Consider the following 24,042-nt stretch of genomic DNA (forward strand, 5'->3'; position numbering starts at 1 on the left):
CCCTGGAGCCACCTCATACCCCTGAACCTCCTGGTGTGTGTCAACACCCTCCTTCAAGTCGGGCACCAAGTCTCTGGGCATGTGCACTTCTTCATCAGTACTGAACATAAAGTTGTTGCTGCCACAATCTAAGCTGGACTCAGCCCTCATGACTTCAAGCTTCCTCAATCTTAGCTCATAAGCCAAGATTATCCTTTTCTCTTCTAAGGCCATCCTCAGCTACTCTAACTCCAACTGATGAGCCCTCTCCTTCTGTCTGTCCTGCAACTCTTCAGGAGTCAGACTTCTTGATGGCACACTGCTACCTATCCTGGAGACCCTCCCCCCAGGTGTAACAGGTAAATCCTCTACACCATTATGAACTCTCTGCACCTCCTCATCCTCCTCCTCTTTGTGCCCCCCAGCCTCCTTGGGTGCCACCCAGGCCCTCAATGCCTTTTGCAGCTCCTCCCTCCTGGTGACACTCCTGATGGGGCAGGCAAGATCCTTACAAAACTGTTTCAGTTGAGCAACTGTGTAACTCTCCAGCTCCTCCAACTCAAAAACAGCCTTTGTAGACACAGATTGAGGCATGTTGATAAGGTTCACTCACAGATGCTAAGTCCCAAAAAGAACAGCGAGTTCCCAGTGAGAAGTTCAAAAATCAACAAAGAATATCACCAAAAATATGGAAGCAGGAAAAAGTCCAAAAAGAGAAAACGCATAATCACAGGGACAAGTAGTAAGTGGCCATTCAATGGTCTGCACTGAAAACAGTAGTGTACACTTAATCACTCTATGTCAAGTACAAATACAAGTCCAATCCCACCGCTGCCACCAATGTTAGAAATGGGATCTTTGGTTGGCAGTCAGGTCACCCCCTGTCCAAACAAGGACCCTCACTCTAGTCAAGGTAAAAGAGAATCACACTCAGTTAACCCCCGCTCACCTCCTTGGTAGCTTGGCACGAGCAGGTAGGCTTAACTTAAGAGACCAGGTGTAAAGTATTTGTACCAACACACACAGTAATATCATAAAACACCAGAAAATGATTCAACACAGGTTTAGAAACATAGCAAATATTTATCTAAACAAAAGAAGACCAAAAATGACAAAAGTCTGACATATACAAGTCAAGTTATGAATTTGTAATGATTAAACTAAAAAATGGCGCTTAGAAACACAAAATGCTTCGATGAGGTGATAACACGGCATTGTGACAGAGTTGTCACAACAATCCGATACCAATAGCGCTGGGTACGGGGTGACTCAAACCCCCAGGTACAGTATCGTAGTAAACTGTGAGAACAAGTCGGTGTGTGAAGTCAGGTATTGCGGCGTTGTTGGATCCGAGGCGGCGTTGGTTCTGGTGCTGCAGGGCAAAGGAGCGGAGGCGTCATGAAGAGGCGTCGGGGCCTTGCTGTGGAGCAGTGGAGGTGAGGCGGCATCGGTGTGAAGCGTTGAATCTGCACACTTTGGGCAGAGTCGATATCCTACGGTCACAACGTGGTGCAGGGACTTCCACTGAGACGCGGACTTCGCCGGGCTGCAGCGATGTCGGGCCAGATTGGGTCGTCACACTCCAGCAAAGACCATGGAGTCAGTTGTAGGCGGCTTCACGGGATTCGGCAGCGGCGTTGGTCCGGAGTCGTCCAAAGTCGGTTTTCTTGGATTTTTACCAGCTTCTCCTTTCAAGGGCCCAGGGACTAGATACAGCATCACTTGTCAGGGCAGGAGTCTCAGCAGGGAGTCCAGGGGCTGGTAGGGGAAGTCTTTGATGGCCTTGAGACTTCAGAACAGGGGCCAAGCTCAGTCCAAGCTCTTGGAGATTCTTCAAAAGTCCAGTCTTTGTCCCCTTTCATAGGCAGAAGTAGCAACTGCTGGATAGCACCACAAAGCATAGTCACAGGCAGGGCAGCACCTCTCCTCAGCTCTTCAGCTCTTCTCCTTGGCAGAGGTTCCTCTTGATTCCAGAAGTGATCTAATCTTCAGGGGTTTTGGGTCCTCTTCTTATACTCCTTTCTGCCTTTGAAGTATGCCTACTCCAAAGGAAAGTCTCTCTTGTTTGTAAGATCCTGCCTTGCCCAGGCTAGGCCCCAGACACACACCAGGGGGTTGGAGGCTCCATTGTGTGAGGCAGGCACAGCCCTTTCAGGTGTGAGTGACCACTCCTCCTCTCCCTCCCAGCACAGATGCCTCATCAGGATACGCAGTCTACACTCCAGCTCCCTTTGTTTCACTGTCTAAAGAGAGGTGCGAACAGCCCAACTGTCAAACTGACGCAGACAGGGAATCCACAAACAGGCAAAGTCACAGAATGGTTTAAGCAAGAAAATGGCTACTTTTTAAAAGTGGCATTTTCAAACACACAATCTAAAAACCAACTTCACTAAAAGATGTATTTTTTAATTCTGAGCTCAGAGACCCTAAACTCCATATTTCTATCTGCTCCCAAAGAGAAGCTGCACTTTAATAATATTTAAAGGCAGCCCCCATGTTAACCTATGAGAGAGAAAGTCCTTGCAACAGTGAAAACAAAATTTTGCAGTAGTTCACATGTAAAACACATACGTACATGTCCCACCTTTAACATACACTGCACCCTGCCCATGGGGCTACATAGGGCCTACTTTAGGGGTGCCTTACATGTACAAAAAGGGAAGGGTTAGTCGAATTTGCAATTTAAAACTGCACTCACAGACACTGCAGTGACAGGTCTGAGCCATGTTTACAGGACTATTAATGTGGGTGGCACAACCAGTGCTGCAGGCCCACTAGTAGCATTTGATTTACAGACCTTCAGCACCTCTAGTGCACTGTACTAGGGACTTACTAGTAAATCAAATATGCCAATCATGGATAAACCAATCAACAATACAATTTACACACAAGAGCAATGCACTTTAGCACTGGTTAGCAGTGGTACTGTGCCCAGAGTCCTAACGCCAACAACAGCAGGTCAGGAAAAATAGGAGGAAGGAGGCAAAACGACTGGAGAAGACCCTGCCAAAGGGAAAAAGTCCAGCAATCACCCTCACTGATATTATTACATGAGGAATGTTTTGGGCACTCAAGTAGTAGGAATATTTTGTTGGGTATGCTCTTGGTAGGGGCTTGCTGTCAGCCAAAGCAGTTACTGCAGCCAAATTTCATCATCCAATCGGTATGCAATTGGTACTGTGTTACCTTCATTGAATGTGATGTATGTGAACCCAGTGGCACCTGTAATTATCCAGCTGACCAAATTTGTTTTGTTTTCACTTGCATGTAAATGTTTTGCTTCAAGCGTGTCTGTTCGTAATTATCTCATCTCAAAATCTATGTATGTTGTGGTATCCATTGATCGCTTGAAAGGTCTGGGCATATTAGATCATAAAGTGGTTTTGTGCATTGCACATAATCTGGTATGTATGTTCTGCCAAAATTAAAAAAATCCTAACAAGGATTCCAATTTTTAATGGTAGTTGGTGGTTGTAATTGTGCATACTTCTCTAGGAAGTGTGGTGGCAGACTCTCGTATCCCAAGAACAAGCATGTACCCATCCCAAAAACAGGATATTGAGAAAGACAATTTTTGTTTTCTTACAATTTAATTTGTAGCCATATTAAAAAAATCCCAATACAAAGTGATCTACCCTGGCCAGATATGTATTCAGGCCATTGTCCATCAGATAACTGTCATCTACGTAGGAAAATGCCTCAGGATCAATATCTTGCAATATCGACATTACATGGGCAGAGAACAGTCTGGGACTGTTTCTATATCCTTGAGGAAGTTGACAAAATTGGCGCCGAGAACTGAGTGCAGGGAAAGCAGTCAGATCCCTACTTTCAGGTGCTATATTTTAGCAGATGAAAGCATTGGAAATATCCAAGGTTGCTTTGTATTTTATCTGGACAATGTTGTTAATTAGAACCGTGCTGTGTGAGTTTTGTTTCGCAAATGTGCATGTATGACTATTTTGGGTTAAACAAAGGGTTGTAAATAAGAGATATGCAGGGCTCATTTACTCTCTTGTACTGAAGTTGTGAGAAAAAATGCCTCATAGGGGCTTTTACATCATGTTTTATGGGGTACTGAGGTTTTACCTGTGGGCTGGAAAGTATAGGTATAACATGATAAGGAGAGTCCCTTTCCCAGCCCTCATGGTTGTGGTACAGCACTGGTGCCTGTGCTAAAGCCCAATTAGCAGCAAAGGCTTCTTTTATTGGATGTGAAACCAGGACTGGAAAAGATGGCAAAATTACATCTTATCCTTGTGAGAGGGTTCTAATAAACTCTGGTGGCCAATCCTTTTCTGCCAAGAGAATGTCATGACTGAGTGTTAATCTTTCCCAGAAAATGACTTTAATTGTGCACATAATGTACCCCTCAATTTGAATATTCAATTCATAAACACGATCTGGAGGGGCAACAATCTTATTTGGGGTTTCAACTTCAATGTAGTTGTTAGTTGCTCTCACATCCAGAAACTCTTGAAGATTCTGGTGAACTATCATGACCTTTGCCGCACTGTCTATCAGAGTCATTGCAGACTCCCTGTTCTTCAGTAATATTCTCAATACATGTGGCATATATTTAGCAAACATCCCCGCAACCTTCTTTTTAAATTGTGTTTTTTGTTTTTTATCAGATCAACAGATTAGCATTGTGAGTCCTTCTTTGGTTTCACGTTGTTCTGTTTTCTGACTGCCCACCTCTCTCGGTCCATGAAAGGAAGGAGAAAGGCATGTATCAGTTTACTGATACCTGTTAGGTTGTTTCAAGTTATCATGATTTCTTAAATTGTAGCATTTCTCTGAAGTCCCTGAATGCAGAGATTCTCCCCCTAACTTTATCTTTATTAGATTTTTGTTTGTCCCAACATTTTTAGAAGACTCCTGCGCTTGCTTGGTGCTATCCTTTTCGGACCTATAAGTTGTGGCCTATTTAGTCTGGCCACCAAGTTATCCCAGAAAATACTAGTATAAGTCTCGGAAAATTATTTTTTTTAGCTTGCGTTCCTGATCTATTTGAGGAACATTCATGAGCTGTTGGTGTACTGCCAACACTGCTGCTTCCCCTTTAATATTTCCAAAAATAATTGAGAATACGGTGGCAGAATTGCCTACAATTTCATCCCCAAGTCCATGCCAGGGGCAGCCCTGTGGTCATTTTTAGTTTGTTTCAACACCTCTGGAACAATGAAAGAGATAGTGTACCATGTGTTACAGTACATATTGCAGCAAAAACTGTGTCCCAAGAAGCACAGTGCTCGGCAGAGAGTACCATCCCAGCAAGCTCATTATGAGAATTCTATGTTTATCTTAGGGTCCCATATCGAGAAACACTGCATCCAACTGGTTTGTTTTTTGTGCAATCTAAAATTAAATTTCTTCATGTTTGATGGGAACTTTACCCATAATTTCATTAATAGTTACTGGATGTATCCTTGGTGTAGTCAATTGTGGTTGGCCATCTGGGGGAGCAGCCCTTGCTCCAGCAGTATTCAATGTTCGCATTACGAATTGTGTTAAGAGTCTTATAAGCTTACTAGGTTGTTATAGAAAGGGCGTAGATCCACTGCCTGGAAATTTTGTGTATTTGGATATCGTGTATATGTAGCCAAGACCAGTCATGTTGGCCCTTCATTGCGAGGGGACCTAATCTAATGTGTGCAACTACATGTGGAAGGACACCTTGAAACCAGTTTTGGTGTTCTTGATATAACAATAGAATTTCTAAATAGTTGCATACTCTGTATTGTGCTGGTTCTTTAGCCAACGTGTATTTATTACATTTATTTGTATTGTAATCGACAGCAAGAAAGGTGATTCATGAATAGAATGTTTCTGTTTTGTACGCATTGTGTGCCTCAACCACAAATGTAACATCTCCACCATCGTTAGGTAGCCCATTAACAAATAGATGTTGTGTGACAGCATGTCTACAATTTTCTGGAATTACTACTGGTTGTGCCATTTTTATAAAGCAGAATTCAGAGATAGAAACACCAAATAGGGTGTCCTTTTAAGGTTCAAGCTTGAACAACCTACAAACTAATATAAGTGCTTTCTATATAGCTGAGGAGGAATTTCCCTAACACCACAGAAGGTGTGAGGGAGATCAGATTTTAATAAAATATTAGTGGCAGAGAAGTTAGCATATGATGATTAATTAACCTACACGTAAAGGCCTAACTGAGAAAATAACATGAGTTGTAAAATGTGCACATTAGAATTATGGTGGACCATGTGGCCACCATTTGTATTATGCGTTACATTTAAACATGACAGTTGGCATTCATATTAAATGAAGTTTTATAATGAGTTAATGTTAAGAGTGTTGTAGATTACGAATTGATGTATCAAATGAATCTGAAGTAAACATACTTATATTGAATTAGATAAATCTTATTAATTTGGGTTGCATGTGTGCAGAAAAATAAATGCACCTTTAAAATTGCTCTAACATGTCGCAAATAATAGTTGCAATTAAATGATATTGAATTGTAAGGTGTGCAATATGTTTATTAATGTATTAATATGTATTAAGGCTTCTTTCTTGTTTATTCTGTTCCCTCTGACCTGAATTCCTTTTCTAGGATGTTAGTGTGATGTTGAATGTCCTATTGTATTGAAGGCACATAACATGTTTCAGAATTAACAATGTTGCATTATTTATTCTAGCTGTGGAGCAAGACAGGAAACTCATGATTCTTATGTGAAACAGGTTTAGTTTTGTGAGAGAAAGCTATCAAAGAAACAAATGACTGGAAAATGTAATCTTTTGTCAGAACTGTGTGAAATGATTGAAATGACAATGCACTTTAGCTGAGATAATCCAGAATAATTTCAGAATTGATGGTGCCATCACCAGCTGTTAAATAATGAATTTGACGTCCAATGTGAGACCATCTGAAGGCCTTACGAATGGATCATGCATATTTCTAATTAGTGGGAGACTTTGAAATTTTGAGTTAGTCTTCCCCTGATTTGAAGCTGTCGAGAACTCTACTTGAGTCTATCTACTTTTACTTTAGGTTTTCTGTCACCCTCTGATTCTTTAGGTCCCCAGATGAGTTTTCTCATCTTAGTCTTAACTGTCCTATTATTTTATGTGGTTCAGTACTAATATGGCCATCTAATTCTGGACTGCTGATTTGATCTATAGGCGGCACGTGTTCTGCACTGGACTGATGTTGCTGTCAACTGATGCCAGAAGAAAGTGACCAATCTGCCTGATGAAATGCTGTCTGGTGTCCCTTGAGGAGAGGTATAACTAAATGTGGTTTCTTGTTTCATTTACTTAGAAAACAACACAAGCTGTCACGACTTACGTGCTGCTTAAACCTGGAGTCCGCAGAACGAGTGGCGTGGGTCTTGTTCTTGAATGTTCGGCCTTGGCCCAGGTAGGAGCGACTCTTTCTGGTAGCCACGGTGCTGCAGGCAATGGGAACGCCAAGAGCAGACTGTGTCCCTCAGAAGTAGTGCCAGAGGGAAAAAAACCCTGAAGAGGGGAAAAAAACATCCAAAAATAGGTTCCTTGAAACAGGAACAAAAAGAACAGGAATCAACAGAGGCAAAATACAGGAAAATATACTGGAACCGAAGAGAACCAGCACAGGAAGGAAAAGAAATAGGAGCGAAGACATCATCCAACAGAAAGGGTTGCAGCGCAAGGAGAGAAAGAATCACAGCCCTTAAATACCAACAAACAGGAAGCGACCAACAGGAAGTACAAGGACACCATCGTAGATAGGGAAAAAACACATAGAATAGAATAGACTAGGAGCCATAGAGAGTAGGGAACAAGGAATGCTGGGAAGAGAAGTGAAATATGGGAAGGGAGAAAAACATAAAGGAAGGCACAACCAGATAGCCAGAAAAAGCAGAAAAGAAAAGAACAGGTGAGTGGGGGGTCAGACCTGCCTGTGAGCGCGGTGCATGAATGTAGAACGAGGCCCCATGCCCAATTTGGGGCCTCGGAGAATGCAGGGCAGCCTAGGGGCGCGGCGCGTCTGGTGCCTGCGTGCCACGGCCCGAATTTTCGGCTCGTGACGCGCGCAGCGGTACGACACAAGTGTATATTTTTATAGTGAGTTGCCCAAGTTAGATGATTTTTTCTGAATTATTATTGTCTTTTTATTTTTGCTTTTGTCTGCATGTGTTAGCCCATTCCCACACATGTAAGTCTAAATTAGTGTTAGTGACAGGAATGGGCTAGCCCTGAAATCTGAAGTCGAATGCTAAATTGTATTTGGATGATTTACTGGTCACCATCATCTGCTTTGTAGTTTAATAATAAGGTGTATGTTGTGTTGTTGCTACTCTACATTATTCTTTTGGAGTGTCTAACAGTATTGATGTTCAATAGGTTAAATCTTTTCAGACGTTTTGATCAGCCTATAGTTTTCATGTATGTTTATAACTTAGTTTTGCACACCATTTACATGACACTGATTTTAGGATTTTAATAAAGCTTTGAAAATTTATTCAGTTTGGAGTTTGATTTAGTGGTAAATTATTCATGGTGTCTAGAATTGTTTATTGTTAATGTCATTGCTTTGTAATTGAATGATTCTGACTACTACACTCCTTGTCAAGTCCAAAGATCTAGACAACCTCAGTAGGTTTGAATAGTGATTGTGTCTCAGCTGCTCGTGTGTGGTTTCTGAACTTGAAGCAGGGAGAAATTATTCTCGGCACAATGCTTCAACAGTTTTGGTAGCAGAGTTATGGTTATGGTTTTGTCTTGTGAGGAGGAGAATCAGAATTTGCCCTCATTGCGAGTTGTTTTTGGTGTAGTGTAGGGTTGATGAAATTCCTGCGTTGTGTTACAGGTGTACACCATGTGTTTTGAGTAGGGTTTGTGCTTGCAATGCTTTGGCAAATCATGGTGAAGTGTGATGTATGAAGTGAGTTGGTAATTGAATTGGGAGTTTGCGTACTCCAAGTAAGAGAGTGGGGAGTTGGCGTACTCCAAGTGAATGTTGAGCTTTGTGCTCAAAAACTGCTCACATTGTTGTTGTTAACCTGTCTTACGAGGCCTAAGACTCCGGTGTATTGTACAATAGTATGGGCAACTTGGTTAATTTATTGTCTGCGTTGAGGTGTTGGTCCATTGAGCGCTGTCAAAAATACCGGTATAATTCCTTGAGCGTGCGAGTTGTTGGTTGGTATTAGGTGAATCTTGAGTTCACAGGGAGAATCCGTACCAATCAGAGTAAGGTTTGCGGGTCAAATCTTATTTGTGTTTATGAGAAAGCCATAGCCGGAAGAGTAGCTGTTTGTGCAAAAGGCCAGAGTCGAAATTTCCACACAGCTTTCAGGGCGTTTGAGTCCTACCCGTAGTAAGCAGACAGGTTGTGGCTTAGTGCACGTAATATTTTCATTTAGGTTTTGTGTAAGAAGTGTATGAGACAGCTCTGAAGTGAATCGAAACTGCTGATCAAAGTGAGTCATTTTGTTCAAACTGGGATAGGTCGGTTAATGAGAAAAGCCTCGCACAGATTGGTGGACAAATCTGCTCTGCTATAGGTTGAGAACAGTTTGTGAAAGGGATTGTGGGATTGAAAATGACTTCCTGGTTTTGTAGAATTTGTGTCTTTGAATTAGATTTGTGTAAAAATGAAGTATTTTACAGCTTTAAGGAGCGAATTGAGAGGATATGTGTTAGACCTGACAGCCTTAGGGTGGTCACCCCTAACTTTTTGCCTGCCTCCCTCCTCTTTTTGGACACTGTTTTTGCTGGTTTTTAGACTGCGCACTTTACCACTGCTAACCACTGCTAAAGTGCATATGCTCTCTCCCCTTTAAACAAGATAACATTGGATCATACCCAATTGGACTATTTAATTTACTTATAAGTCCCTAGTACTGTGCACTATATGTGCCCGGGCCTGTAGATTAAATGCTAGTAGTGGGCCTGCAGCACTAGTTGTGCCACCCACTTAAGTAGCCCCTTAACCTTGTCTCATGCCTGCCATTGCAAGGCCTGTGTGTGCAGTTTCACTGCCAATTCGACTTGCCAAGCCTAAAACTCCCCTTTTTCTACATATAAGACACCCCTAAGGTATGACCTAGTTAACCTATAGGGCAGGGTGCTGTGTAGGCAAAAGGCAAGACATGTACCTATGTAGTGTACATGTCCTGGTAGTGTAAAACTCCCAAATTTGTTTTTACACTGCTGTGAGGCCTGCTCCCTTCATAGGCTAACATCGGGCTGTCCTCATATATTGTTTGAGTGGTAGCTGCTGATCTGAAAGTAGTAGGAAGGTCATATTTAGTATGGCCAGAATGGTGATATAAAATCCTGCTGACTGGTGAAGTTTGATCTAATATTACTATTTTAGAAATGTCACTTTTAGAAAGTGAGCATTTCTCTGCACTTAAATCTTTTTGTGCCTACAATCCACATCTGGCTGGGTTTAGTTGACAGCTCCTTGTGCATTCACTCAGTCACACCCCAAACACAGGATACTCAGCCTCACTTGCATACATCTGCATTTTGAATGGGTCTTCCTGGGCTGGGAGGGTGGAGGGCCTGCTCTCACACAAAGGACTGCCACACCCCCTACTGGGACCCTGGCAGACAGAATTGTACTGAAAGGGGACCTGGTGCACTTCTAAGCCAATCAAAGGCACATTTGGGTATATAAACAGGGCCTCTGCCCCTGCCAACTCAAACACTTCCTATAGAAGAAACTTGTAACCAGAACCTGCATCCTGCCAAGAAGAACTGCCTGGCTGCCCAAAGGACTCACCTGACTGCTTTCTGAGAAGGACTGCTGCCTTGCTGTTGCCCTGCTGCCTCCAGGGGCTTGGATAGAGCTTGCCTCCTGTTCCCTGAAGTCTCAGGACCAAAAAGGCTTCTCTCTTGCAACTTGACTCCTTGTGCTGCAAAAATTTGATGCACAGCTTGCTAAAACCGACGCACAGCCTGCCCCGCGGTGAGAAATTCACCGCAACACGAACCGGAACGATGCAGCCCGACTTCGCAAGGAGAAGATTGATGCTGCGCCTGCGTTGCGACCAGAACTTCAACGCACGGCCCACCGGATCGACGCACAGCTGAGCTGGGATGACGCGGCCAGACTTCCAGAGGGTAAATTGACACAGCGCCTAATGTGTGGAAGAAACTTGGGGGTTACTCACTTAATTACATGAGGAAACAAATGAGAGATATGGACCGAAATCAGTTGCTCAATAAATCCAAACAGACTAGCAAGAATCCAGTTATTTGTTTTATTACAGTCTTTCACAATGGCCATCACTGTATTCGGAAACTACTGAGTAAATATTGTTATCTACTATTGAATAATCCCTCCATTAATCAACACATCACTAATCATCCTCAAATAGGTTTCAGACGGGCCCCCAACCTTCGAAATAAACTATGTTCTTCATTTTTCCAAGAGAAGCCAGCCACAACTTTTTTACCACCAAAACCACAAGGTTTTTATACTTGTAATAAATGTTCTGTGTGCAAGTTGGGTCTGTCCAAGTCTACATCGGTCAACATTAATAATCATACCCATTACATTCATGACTTTATCAACTGTGACAGTTCCTATGTTATTTACACCATCTGGTGTGCCTGTAACCAGGCCTACATAGGCAGCACTACTCGTCCCTTAAAAACCAGGATACAAGAACATTATCGGAACATACAGAGACTAGACACTAAAGTACCATTAGTTGAACATTTTATAGAATTTCATTCTCAACAACGAACTTTCACTTTCAGTGCTATTCGACGAGTTTCATCATCCCCAAGAGGCGGTAACGTAATTTTACATTTACGTCAGGAAGAAAGTCGCCTCATCATCAAATATGATACAGTGAACAATGGACTCAACAAAGACCATGAGTGGCACTTTTGGTTAATGTAATTAGTATTTGCCTATGTCATTTTCTCGTTTTTCATTTATTATTTATTATTAAGCAGCACTATTTAACACTTTATTCAGGCCTTCTGCATACTCACATTGATTGTTAAACTTATCAGGATAGGTATTGCCAATAAGTGTCCTTCTTTTTGGATAGCTCTCTTCTCTTTCAACTAAATTCTTATTTTTATCATCATATCAATACTCAGTCATTCTCTTTTCTTTTTTCACCATCTTTTATTAATTCTTGTTTATTACTTCTTATCTTTTATCTCTGTTATGATTTTTATTTTATAACCTCTTTTGACCTATTTGTTTTCTTTTATTTTCTTTTATCACTCCCTTTTATATTTATTTCCCCCATTTATATCCTTTATTAATATTGTTCTTTCCAATTCCAAGATGGCAGCGATTTTTGTTAAGGGCAAAGATGGCGTCTCCCATCAGAGCCTTGGGAAGTCCTTTTTTTCTTTCCTCACCTCTGTAACTTCATCGAGGTAGGACACCTGGTTTTTCAACTTGCCGCTCCTTATTTAAATGTGATGGCGGCGTTTCTCGCGTCCGTCCCGTTATGGTTTTCAGGAGACGGACGCGATTCTTAAACGTTCTGATGTCCACAATAAGGTGAGCCCAGCTTAGCATCATCTTTTCAATGAATTTACTTTTAACTAAATGGCGATTTTTTATTTTGTCATTTTCTCACATTACGGGGTGTTTTCCCACTTGTTTGTATTCTTCTGTTTTAGCTTCTAGGTTACACATTTTTCTCTAAATTGTTTTCTTCCAGGGTTAGTTCACATTGTTTTCTCACTTAAACAATTACCTAACAATTAAGCGTGACTGTTTACTGTTATTGATCACATTACCCTTGTTTACTATGCTCTGTACTTATATTTATGGCAACATGTATGTATTTCTTTCAGATCATGAATGTATTCAATTAATGTATACAACTGTTTTACATTGCTGATTTCTGCTTTAAGGGTATGTCTAATATTTGCTATACTCTCCTTCTTGGTATTACTAATCTAATTACTATTTTTACTGCGCACACTGCCTGTCATCTTTTCATGTTCACTCTAAATTTTAGTTCACGATCTGATCATTCACCCTTAACACTGTGGTTCCTTTTTAAAGGATATGACTGTCACATCATCCTCAGTAATTCATTTCGTTTATCTATCTCCAAACATATTCATTTCCACTTTTTGCATTACTGTTTTATAGTGGTCAAAAAGTTATTCACACTTTGGATCGACCTCTGTTCTTTCTTATTCTTCTCCTTACTACAGCACTGTTTCTATGTATTTTCACCTCTTGGGATCAATTAAATCAGGATAATCAAATCTCTTGCATGTATCCCGGATCTTTTGGAGAAACAGAACATGTTTTGGTGCGGCTTTATTCTAATTCTTCTTCTTTATAACACTGCATTACCTTCAGTCGGATCTTGTTTCCTTTTCTTTCAGCCTTGAGAAAGCCCCGGCCTACGCGCCTTGTGTGGCGAAACACGTGTTAGCTGACTCCCATGGTTCCTTTCTGGATTTATCCCTGATGTATTTCGTTTTGGGGCTAACTCCCATGGTTCCTTTCTGGATTTATCTCTGATGTATTTCGTTTTGGAAATCATTCATTTTCCTCACATAAAATAAACCAACTTATTTGGATCAATAACGACGCTGTTTGTAAACCTGTCCTTTTGAACTTATGGCATTTATGGTATTTGGACCTTAAATACAGACTTTAGCCAGTGGGGCTTTACCATTTTCCATAGTCAGTTTACCTTTTCTCTGGAGGACTTGGGTCCATGTCCCCTGGCAAAGTTCCCACACGAGTCTAATGAACCAGGCAATTCATACAGGAAGTCAGTGTCTTTGGACCCTCTCCATTTTCTGGAGTTTGTTTTGCATATCTATACTTGTTTAGCGCCAAATTAATGGAATTAAAACTAATTTTTGGGATGTGGAAACCTACATTGCGCTAATGAGATGCAAGGTAGGCGTTCCTGTGCAAAAAATTACTCTATGGCCTTAGCGCCATATTTATCCCCCCTGTGCCAAAATCACGCATGGGCTGTGAAGTGGTAAAATAATGGTGCAAAGCTTGCTTTGCACCACTATTTAACGCCTGGGTCAGGGCAGGCGTTAGGGGACCTGTGGGTCTATTTCCATGGTGGAACTCCATGGAATAAGTTGCGTTCCCCAGGCCCCATGGACACCCACACCAGAAGGACAGCGGATGATAGGTGACCCCATCCCAGATAAGTAGGTAGGTACAGGTAAGTATTTTTTTTTTTTTAAAGTGCCATTGGTGCCCTGAAATGGACCCCCCTACATGGCACTGGGTGCAATGGCCATGCCCAGGGGAACCTGGTCCCCTGTGCTGGCCACTGGGGTAGTGGGCATGACTCCTGTCTTTTATAAGACAGGAATCATGTGGTATGGATGGTTTTGCATCAGAAAATAACGCTAGATGGTTAGTGTCATTTGTTTTTACTCTAACCTGCCTAACGTCATTTTTTGGTGCAAACCCCCCTTCTCCCATACCACCAGCCCCACCCATCTAGCATAATTTTTTTATGCTAGCGTACCCTTTGCACCGTCTTGCACCATTCCATAAATATGGTGCCCGGCTGGTGCTCAGAAATGGTGCAAGTCGGTGCTAAACTTTTTGGTGCAAACTGCGTTAGTGCAGTTTTGCACCAAAAACTATAAATATGCCCGTTAGAGTCTTTGAACATGCCATTTCAGTCCTCTTTAGTGCAGTACATTGATCACTCCATGGTTGCATCCAATACTCGTGAAGCTTGCAGGCAAGATACCATAGCCTTATTTCGGGTGAAAACAGACACAAGGTTTCCCGTGCTAAGTTACAGTATTGTCAGAAAGAAGTACAGTATTTGGGTCACCAAATTGAGAAAGGTGTGAGGAAAGTGTCCTGAGAAAGAGTTGCAAAAATTATGCAAATGTATTCCCCAGTTACGCAGAGAGATGTCAGAATGTTTTTGGGCATGGTGAGCTATTGTCGCCAATGAATTCTGAATTTCCAAACCACTGCAGAATTTGACACACAAAAAAGTCACAGACCCAGTCCCCTTTGATGAAGAGTGCATGAAACCTTTCACTGAGTTGAGAGAGAGTTTGTGCAGAGCTCTAGCTTTGGGAATGCCTAATTACACAAAGGTTTTGCACTGTTTTGTCATGAATGTGATGGTTGTGCTCTTTCTGTTTTGACACAGCCACATTGAGGACAGGCCAGCGGCATATTTCTTTGCCACATTGGATCCTATTGCTACTGCTTTGTCCAGCACTGGTGTTAACATAAGTCAATGCAAAGGCATTGTGATGGGATACCCTTTAACTGTTTCTGTCCCACACTCAGTTGAAGTTCTCCTGACCAGATCTAAGCCCTGATATTTGATCAGTGCCCGTCTTACCCGTTATGAGTTATTGATCCTTGGATCAGCCAATGTAACTGTTAAGAGGTGTGCGATTTTAAACCCTGCCACAATATTGCCTGTCAACGTGAATGATTCAAATGATGTTAAAGGAACAGAACATGACTGCCTCCATGTCACTGAACTGTGCACTAAACCCAGACCTGATATTCGGGATAGTCCTTTAGAGGAGAATGACCAAGTGGTATTTGTTGATGGCTCCTGTTTGAGTGAAGGTACTCTGAGAACTGGTTATGCACTCTGCACCCTCTCAGGAGTGGTTGAAGCCTCATGGCTTCAAGGAGTCCTTTCTGCCCAAGTAGCTGAATTGGTTGCTCTTACAAGAGCATGCTGCATTTCTGAGCAGCTCAAAGTGACAATATTCACAGATAGTCAATACGGATTTGGTGTTGTCCATGCCTTTGGCCAGTTATAGGACCAGTGATGTTTCATGACCTTGTCAGGATCTCCCATTTGAAATGGTGAGAAAATTCATAACTTGTTGATTGCCTTACAGTTACTTGAGAAGATTGTGTTTTTTAAGTGTGTAGCTCATCAACGGCCGAATGATTATGTACCATTGGGCAATGCCTATGCTGACCAAATTACCAGATATTGTGCACTCTATTGTGTCACCTACTATGAAGAGTGGAGTGGTGGAAATAACACCAGAGAGACAAATCACAATTTCTCGATGTCAGTGGTTGATGCCTGGGATGAAATTAAGAGACTGCTGGAAGAGGCAATTGATGAAGAACACAGAGGTTGGATAAAATCAGCTTGTGCTCAAAGAAATTAGATGATGTCTGGATTCCCAATGAAGGGAAAGTTGTGTTGCCAGATTGTTTGTTGAACTCAATGGCGAGGTATTATCATGGTCAGGTTCACCTCGGCAGAGATGCAATAATTCGTACATTCAAACAGACATAGTACAACCCCAGATTTAGATTGATTTCAGAAGCGGTTTGTCACAGATGCATTATATGCCAGCAAATGAATGTAGGGAAATGCACAGTGGTTACTCAGATCGGGAGGTCCATTCAACAGAATGCAACTTGATTTCACTGAAATACCTGCCTGTAAAGGATTGGAATGTTTATTGGTCATTGTATGTATGTTCTCCCATTGGATTGAGGCTTATCCCACACGTAGGAATGATAGTCTCCCTGTAGCTAAACTGCTGCTCAGGGATCTAATACATTGGTCAAGGAACTCTTTTTAATAATGAGGTCATACAGTTGTTGTTTACGGCACTGAACATTGAGAAAAAATTGCACTGCAGTTACATGCCAGAGGCATCTTGATTGTTGGAACAAATTAATCCTTGAATGGCAAAGGTTTGTGCTTCTAGAGCGTTGAAATTGCCTGATGCATTGCCACTTGTCCTGATGAGCATCTGTAGCACCTATGACAGGAAGACAGGACTGTCCCCACACGAGGTTCTGATGGGTCTTGCAATGAGGTTACCAGCAGTACCTGGAAATGCACTTGTGAACATACCAGATGACTTAATGCTGAATTATTGCAAAGGTCTAGCAGATGTGGTTCGCTCTTTGTCTCTTCAGGATGAAGCAGAAACAGTTCAAATGGCTCAAGAACAGTGTCACAGCATGAAAGCTGGTGATTGGATTTTAATAGAAAAGCATGTGAGGAAGACTTGCTCAGAGCCAAGGTGGAAAGGACTGTTTCAAGTTATCTTGGTGGCACAACAGCTGTGAAATGTGCTGGTCTTCCATTCTGGATCCACGCATGGCATGTGCACAAAGTTCCATGTCTTCTTGAAAACACAGGGTCTGATCCCTCAAAAACAAATGCTGATGGAGAAGGGGTTTGGTTTGATCAAGCTGTGAGGATGGAACCAGTGGCTGAAGCAGAAATTGTACAAGGTGGTGAAGGTGCAAGCAGTCTGCATGAAGACAAAGGTGCAGGAGGGCAAAGTCAAAGGCAACTGATTCCTGCCAGTACAGCAAGCTTTGAAAAAGCAGTTGCACACAAAAAGAGAACTGTGAAAGGAGATAAATGGCTTACAGCTGTACATGAGCTGGCTGCTGATAAACTCCCATCAATAACAGAGGTAGTTGGAGAGTCAAATCAGAGTGAAGATGAAGATGGTGCTGTAAGGAGAACGAAAATGAAAAGAGTGCCAAGTCGCTGATACTTTTCACCTTAGTGGATTTACCTTGTCACAAATGAATGGGAGAGCAAGTTTATGGCATTTTATTTTGACCATGAGAAATCCAGTTTAAGATCTAGAACTTGAAATTGTATTTGAACTGAGCTTTGAAATAACCTTGCCAGTTGATCAACAAAGACATTCCACTCTGGAAGTGACCATACACTGCTGTAAATAGAACAAAGACTTTGAAAAGCCACTTGTGTTTGATTTTTGTTCGCTGTTGTTTTTATTTTTATTTTCTCCTCTGACTCTACAGAAACCGTGAACCCTGGATGAGGCAAACACAGTAAATGTAAATATGTGTGCATTGGTTTAATAAAAGTATGTATCATTGTGTGCATTTCATTGATTGTGGGGATGAGTGTTTCAATGAAAGGAGAGATGCAAAGCACAGAAACTCCGGTGCAGAGAGTGACAACATCCAAGCAGAATACATTCTTTAAGAGTGAGGGATTGCTTCATTTAGATGACACAAAGGGAGACTTATCTTCCAATGTTTATTACAGTTTTGTCGTATGAGTATGTGGACACAATGAATGTGCAGGATTGTTATGTGTGTACACAAATTCCTTCGTCAGTACAAGAAGGGATCACATATCATAGTTTACCAATAACTTATGATATGAGTTGCAGTCTACTATTAACAACATTGTACAATCAAGAGTACATTCAGTACTTTTATTCTAATTATGATTTAGTCTTTGCTTTTGTTCCCATTAATCAGCATTTAAGCAGCATTGCAAAGGCTAGCAACATAGAAATAGTAGGAGGATTCTTTGAACCCATAGACTTTTGGCACAGCATATGCACACCTGAATAATCAAACATATCTTCTTACACAGGTAGAAAAATAATTTATTAATCAAGTAGATGATAGAAGAAAGGCAATGAAAGAAAAGATAGATAAGGGTATAGTCAACAAAAAGGAAAAAATCCACAACACAGCTGATGCACAGGGACGCTTAGCTTTAGATCGTCAACATGTAGGGAAGCTTTGTATATGTAGGCTGCAATCGAAAGCTGACAATAAGTTTGTAGGAACAAGTGAATTCAACCATGTTTTTTTGTTTAAGAATGTATGGGATTTTATGCTAAATGGACAAGACCCCACTGGACCTGGTGTCTATTACATCTGTGGTAAGAACGCTTATTAAAAGTTGCCGAAAGGCTGGTATGGTACATGCTATTTAGGAGTTTTTTTTCTGAATATTTACCAAGCGGACAACATTGACCTACAGAAGGGATTGAAAGACCTAAATTGCTATTTAAACGAGGAGCAAGTGGTTCAGTGATTCCTGGAGATATTTTTGGAGTTTTTATTCTATCAGTGGGTGTAATCTTCAATGACATAAAGATATGGAAGTTATTAACAATTGTAGACAAGATTTCAACTGATTTTTCAGGTACAATGCTCCTAATTGACACAGAAATGGTTGCAGCAAGGTCTATGATTCTGCAGAATCACCGTGTGTTAGACATCCTTTTAGTAAAGGAAGGCGGGGTCTGCCAAGTTTTAACGTCACAGCACTGCTGCACTTATATACCCCAAACAGCAGGGAGATAAGGAGATACTTATCTAATTTGATGAGTCTGAAAAATGACTTAAATGACCTAGAGGAGACAAATATTTGGGAGACAATAGGGAAGGATTCTCAAAGGTAGAATCTTAGTTTGGAAACTTTAAGAAAATGATCCTGATACCTTTATTGATATTGACAGTGTGCATAATTTGTCCACTTGGATTTTGCAAGGCTTGCAATTTTTGGAAAATGCAAAGAGAAAAGGATAGACAGAGGAGGTAAGAAATGGAAATGGAGACTATGAGAAACAGGAATTATAAGACAATGAAGAGAACTGAGAATTATCGCAGCCCTAGATCTATCATTATCAAACTACAAGGTTTTGATTTTTTTCTCATTGTAAATTCGAAAAGTTCTTTTAAGACAGCAAAGATTGCTGTCAGAGGGGGGACGGAGAGAGATCAGTTTTATTAAAATATTCGTGACATGGAAGTTAGTATATGATTAATTACCTGAACTTAAAGGCCTAACAGAGAAAAAAACATGAGTTGTAAAATGTGCACGTTTGACATATGGTGGCCCATGTGGCTGCCGTTCGTATTATGTATTATGTTTTGACATGAGAGTTTGCATTCATAGTAAATGAAGTAATATAATGAGTTAATGTTAAGGGTGTTCTTTTTACATGTAGATTAAGAATTGAAGCATCAAATGAATATGAATTAAATCTACTGATATTGAATTAGATGAATCCTATTAACCTGACTTACATGTGTGCAGAAAAATTTATGTACATTTAAAATTGCTCTAACATGTCATAAATAGTGGTTGCAATTAAATAATATTTAAGGTGCGCAATAGGTTTATTAATGTATTAAATGTATTCATGTACATTAAGGCTTCCTAGCTTGAATAGGCCTGAACGATTCATTTTGCAGCAGTATTGGAAAATAACTTGTTTATTCTGTTCCCTCTGACATGAATTCCTTTCCTAGGATGTTAGTCTGATGTTAAATGCCCTATTGTATTGATGGCAAAGAACATTGTTCAGAATTAACAATGTTGCGTTATTTTTTCTAGCTGTCAAACAAGACAGGAAACAGAAACGTATTATTCTTATGTGAAATAGGTTTAGTTTTGTGAAAGAAAACTCTCAAGTAACGAATAACTAGAGAATGTAATATTTTGTCGTTAACTGTGTGAAATCATTCAAATTACAATGCACTTTAGCTGAGAAATCCAGAATAGTTGATGGTGCTATCAACAGCCATTGGATAACAGATTTAACGTCTGAAGTAAGGCCATCTGAAGGACCAATGAATGGATAGTGCATATTTCTAATTAGTGAGAGACTTTTGAGAAATTTTGAGTTAGTCTTCCCCTTGCCTCGAAGCTGTCCAGAACTCAGCTGGAGTCTGTCTACTTTTACTTTAAGTTTGCTGTCACCCTCTGATTCTTTTCGTCGCCAGATGACCTGTCTCATCTTAGCCTTAACTGCCTGGTATGTGGTTCAGTACTAATATGGCCAACTAATTCTTAACTGCTGATTTGTCCTATGTGCAGCCCATGTTCTGCACTGTCCTGATGTTGCTGTCAAATGAAACCGGAAGAGAGTGATGGGTCTGCCTAATAAACTACTACTGTCTGCTGTCCCATGTGGAGAAGTATAGCTAAATGTGGTTTCTTTCACTTAGAAAACAACACCAGCGTATATTTTTATAGTGAGTTGCCCTAGTTAGATGATTTTTTAAAATTATTTTTGTCTCTTTTTTAAATTTTTACATTTGTCCACATGTGTTACCCTATTGTCACACATGCATGTCCAAATTTGTGTAAGTGACAGGAATGGCCCAGCCCTGAAATCTGAAGTTGAATAGTAAACTCTATTTTGATGATTTTTTGATGTCACCATCACCTGCTTTGTAGTTTAATAATAATAATGTGCATATTGTGTTGTTGCTCATCTACAATATTGTTTTTGAAGTGTCTAACAGTATTGATGTTCCGTAGATTAAGGGCCTGATTACAACTTTGGAGGAGGTGTTAATCCATCCCAAAAGTGACGGATATACCACCAGACGTATTACGAGTTCCATAGGATATAATGGACTTGTAATACGGCTGGTGGTATATCCGTCACTTTTGGGAGGGATTAACACCTTCCTCCAAAGTTGTAATCAGGCCCATAATCTTTTCAGATGTTTCATGTACATTTATAACTTCGTTTTCTGCACCATATCCATGACACTGATTTTGGGATTGTAATAAAGCTTTGAAACTTTATTCAGTTTGAAGTTTGATTTAGTGTTAAATTATTCATGATGTTAAGAATTGTTTATAGTTAATGTCATTGATTTGTGATTGAATGGTTTTGACTATTAAACTCTTCGCCAAGACTAAAGATCTAGTCAACCTTGGTAGGTGAGAATAGTGATGGTGTCTCACTTGCACGTGTGTGGTTTCTGAACCTGAAGAGGGTAGAATTTCTTCCTGGCACAAGGTGCCAACATGTGTATAGAGCACCTTTAGGCATACAAGAGAAAACTATTCAGGAGATCTGTTAAATTAGTAACTGACCTTGATACGTTGGTTGTGCCATTTTATACTGTTCCTACTTTGGCAATAGGACTGCATGTTTAGGGTGGCAGCACCACCAAGCATGGGAGACTGAGTGCAACCCATGCCGCTTGGTAGCTGTCGGCTTAACTCCTGGCTAGCTCACAGTGCCTCACCTAAAACTTCAAAGCTGATGGGGTGAAAGGTGAGTAAGGCAACCTCAACATGACACTATGACTCCTCAGGGAAGTTGTGGAAACAGATCATACCCTTTTTGCTCAGTTCCTCAAGCATGCTAAGGTGTCACACAAGATGCAAAATTGATTTCAATACACTTATTGAAGCATTCACATTCGGGAATAAAAAGCATGAGCTGTGATAATTAGGCAGATGAAGGAAACAAGATAACCAACATTACGATCACAGTGAAGGAGATAAACAACCCCACCATGTTGTGTGTGGTTCTAGATGTTCTAAAGCTTCCTACCTAACCCTATGTCTATATCTTAGATCATAGTGGTTGTACCCCTCTGCCTGGCCTGACCTAAGACACTAGCCCCGGCCCTGTGCCTACCTGTTGTGTGGATGGCATACCCTGCCAAAAAACTAAGAAGCCAGCACCACAAAGCTGTCTGTGTTGTAGTATACTTCCTAGGATGATCATGACTGGAATGCTCTACCCTCTTTGGGCTTGTGTGTGGTTTAGATAATGACCCATACATCGTTTGGACAACTGTTCTGTGTCTCGGATATAGAAGCTGGCTCCTGGTCTGGCAACACTAGTTAGATTATCATATACTGCATGTAACAGTCCTGGACAAGAAGCACAGATTATATGTGGTACAAAGGCTGATGTGCACTGTGAACCTTGCTTTTATAGAATGAAGCAACTGATAAAATATTTAAAAGCAACTGCTAAAAAGCAGGCTTGCAAAAAAATGTATGAAAAATGTGTGTGTATTTAAAATAAAGCACAAGCCACGAAACTAAACTAAAACAGGGGTACCCAATCTGGGTACTAACAGGGTCCTCACAACAGAGAAACCTTGATCAAATGATAGATTGATGATATGCAAAGTTAACAAAATACAGGTTCATAAAATTTGAAGTTAGCTGTAGTTGTGCATACATGGTAGTTATTTTTATATTCCCTGGGTTGTTTTGGGAGTGCTACATAGGTGTCACCTGCTCTTGCTTTGCCTTTTTTGTGACTTACAGTGTGTCTTGAATCACATTATGGAGGGGATTTTTGCCCTAATCATTATTTGGCTTTTGATTCTGGATGTTGGTTATTTTGTTTTTCTTTTCTTTCCTGCTGTCTTTGGAGGGCTGGAAATTCCATTGGTCATCGTCTTTTCGAGACAATAAGCTCCTGCCTTCAGCATTCTTTGTTCAGACGTTCATCTGTAGACATGTCTTTTTATTTGTTTCAAATGAGACTTTCTTGAGGGTTCCCTTTAGAATGCATTTATTAAACACTTTTCCTTAGATCTTATTTTAGCTGGAACTGTTTTTTATTTTCTTAAGTAATTTGTAGCTTGGTGGAAGGGGTTGAGGGAGAATTGCTCAAGGTGTACGGTGTGGGGATCCCCATATTTCCAGAAATTCCAATTTGTAAGCCTGAATCTTGAGAGCACAGATAGCAAATATACCTATTGTTAATAATATACCTAATGCCCACCACCTTCAGCCGTCGGCTTTTTTGATGAGCCTCTTTCAACTATTTGCTTGAGACTTTGCCAATCATGTTTTGGCTCCACCCAGTGTTGTTGTCTCTTGCCTACCGCTCTTTGTTTTTGGGTGTATCCTCTAGTTCCAACCAAATGCTTGAATTTCAACCAGGGAAGACTCTTATTTTCGGGAGTAGCAATATGGGTTGCAACGAGTTGAAGAGCATGACAGCCAGCATGCCCACTTGATTTGCAATGCTGCTTTCGTGTATTGTTTTTGCTGCCTTCCCCACTTTGCAAATAACACAGAGATAGGCTGCTTCTTTAACTCAAAGTCTCAAAGCATGAGGGTGTCACCCTGCCCAGACTATTAAGTATAAACCTAGTAGCACAACATGGCATCTTTGCATGCTCTGTTTCTTGAAGTGTTGCCTAAGCTATGGCTTTGATTGCCTCTGTACTTGAGCCAGAATTGCAAGAGGACCAATACATCTACCACTGGTCAATCCATGACATTCATGGTGGATTATTACAAGGTTTGTTGCACTCTGTTTAGATGGGTCTCATTACAACTTGTGCACTGGTATGTTCAGTGCAGCAGCTTAGAGTTCACCCAACACTAGTTTTAATCAGTGATGTGACATTAGATGTATCTACAGTTATTTGGGGACAGGTACAGTAGTAGTGCTGTACCACGAGAGGTGTTACCAAACCTACTCAGCGGGTTCTTTTAGCAGCCACCAGGCTCGGCTCCTTCAGGTACTTGGACTTTGCCACTGTTCTAATATTCTTCTAGCCTTAGGCGATTGTTGTGTAAATTAACTATGGAGCCCGG

At 40.9% G+C, this 24,042-nt stretch overlaps 1 protein-coding gene across 1 annotated transcript in view; it reads left to right on the plus strand.

Moving 5' to 3' along the window:
* The first annotated feature begins 17,137 nt into the window (after positions 1-17,137).
* OTOGL (otogelin like) overlaps positions 17,138-24,042 on the plus strand; it is a 1,080,166-nt gene continuing 1,073,261 nt past the window's right edge. The window contains exon 1 of the mRNA XM_069227564.1: positions 17,138-17,401. Within this exon, the coding sequence (XP_069083665.1) occupies positions 17,138-17,401 (264 nt within the window). The remainder of the gene's footprint in view (positions 17,402-24,042) is intronic.

This window comes from Pleurodeles waltl, chromosome 4_1 (assembly GCF_031143425.1).
Source record: "Pleurodeles waltl isolate 20211129_DDA chromosome 4_1, aPleWal1.hap1.20221129, whole genome shotgun sequence".
Classification (NCBI taxonomy): Eukaryota; Metazoa; Chordata; class Amphibia; order Caudata; family Salamandridae; genus Pleurodeles; species Pleurodeles waltl.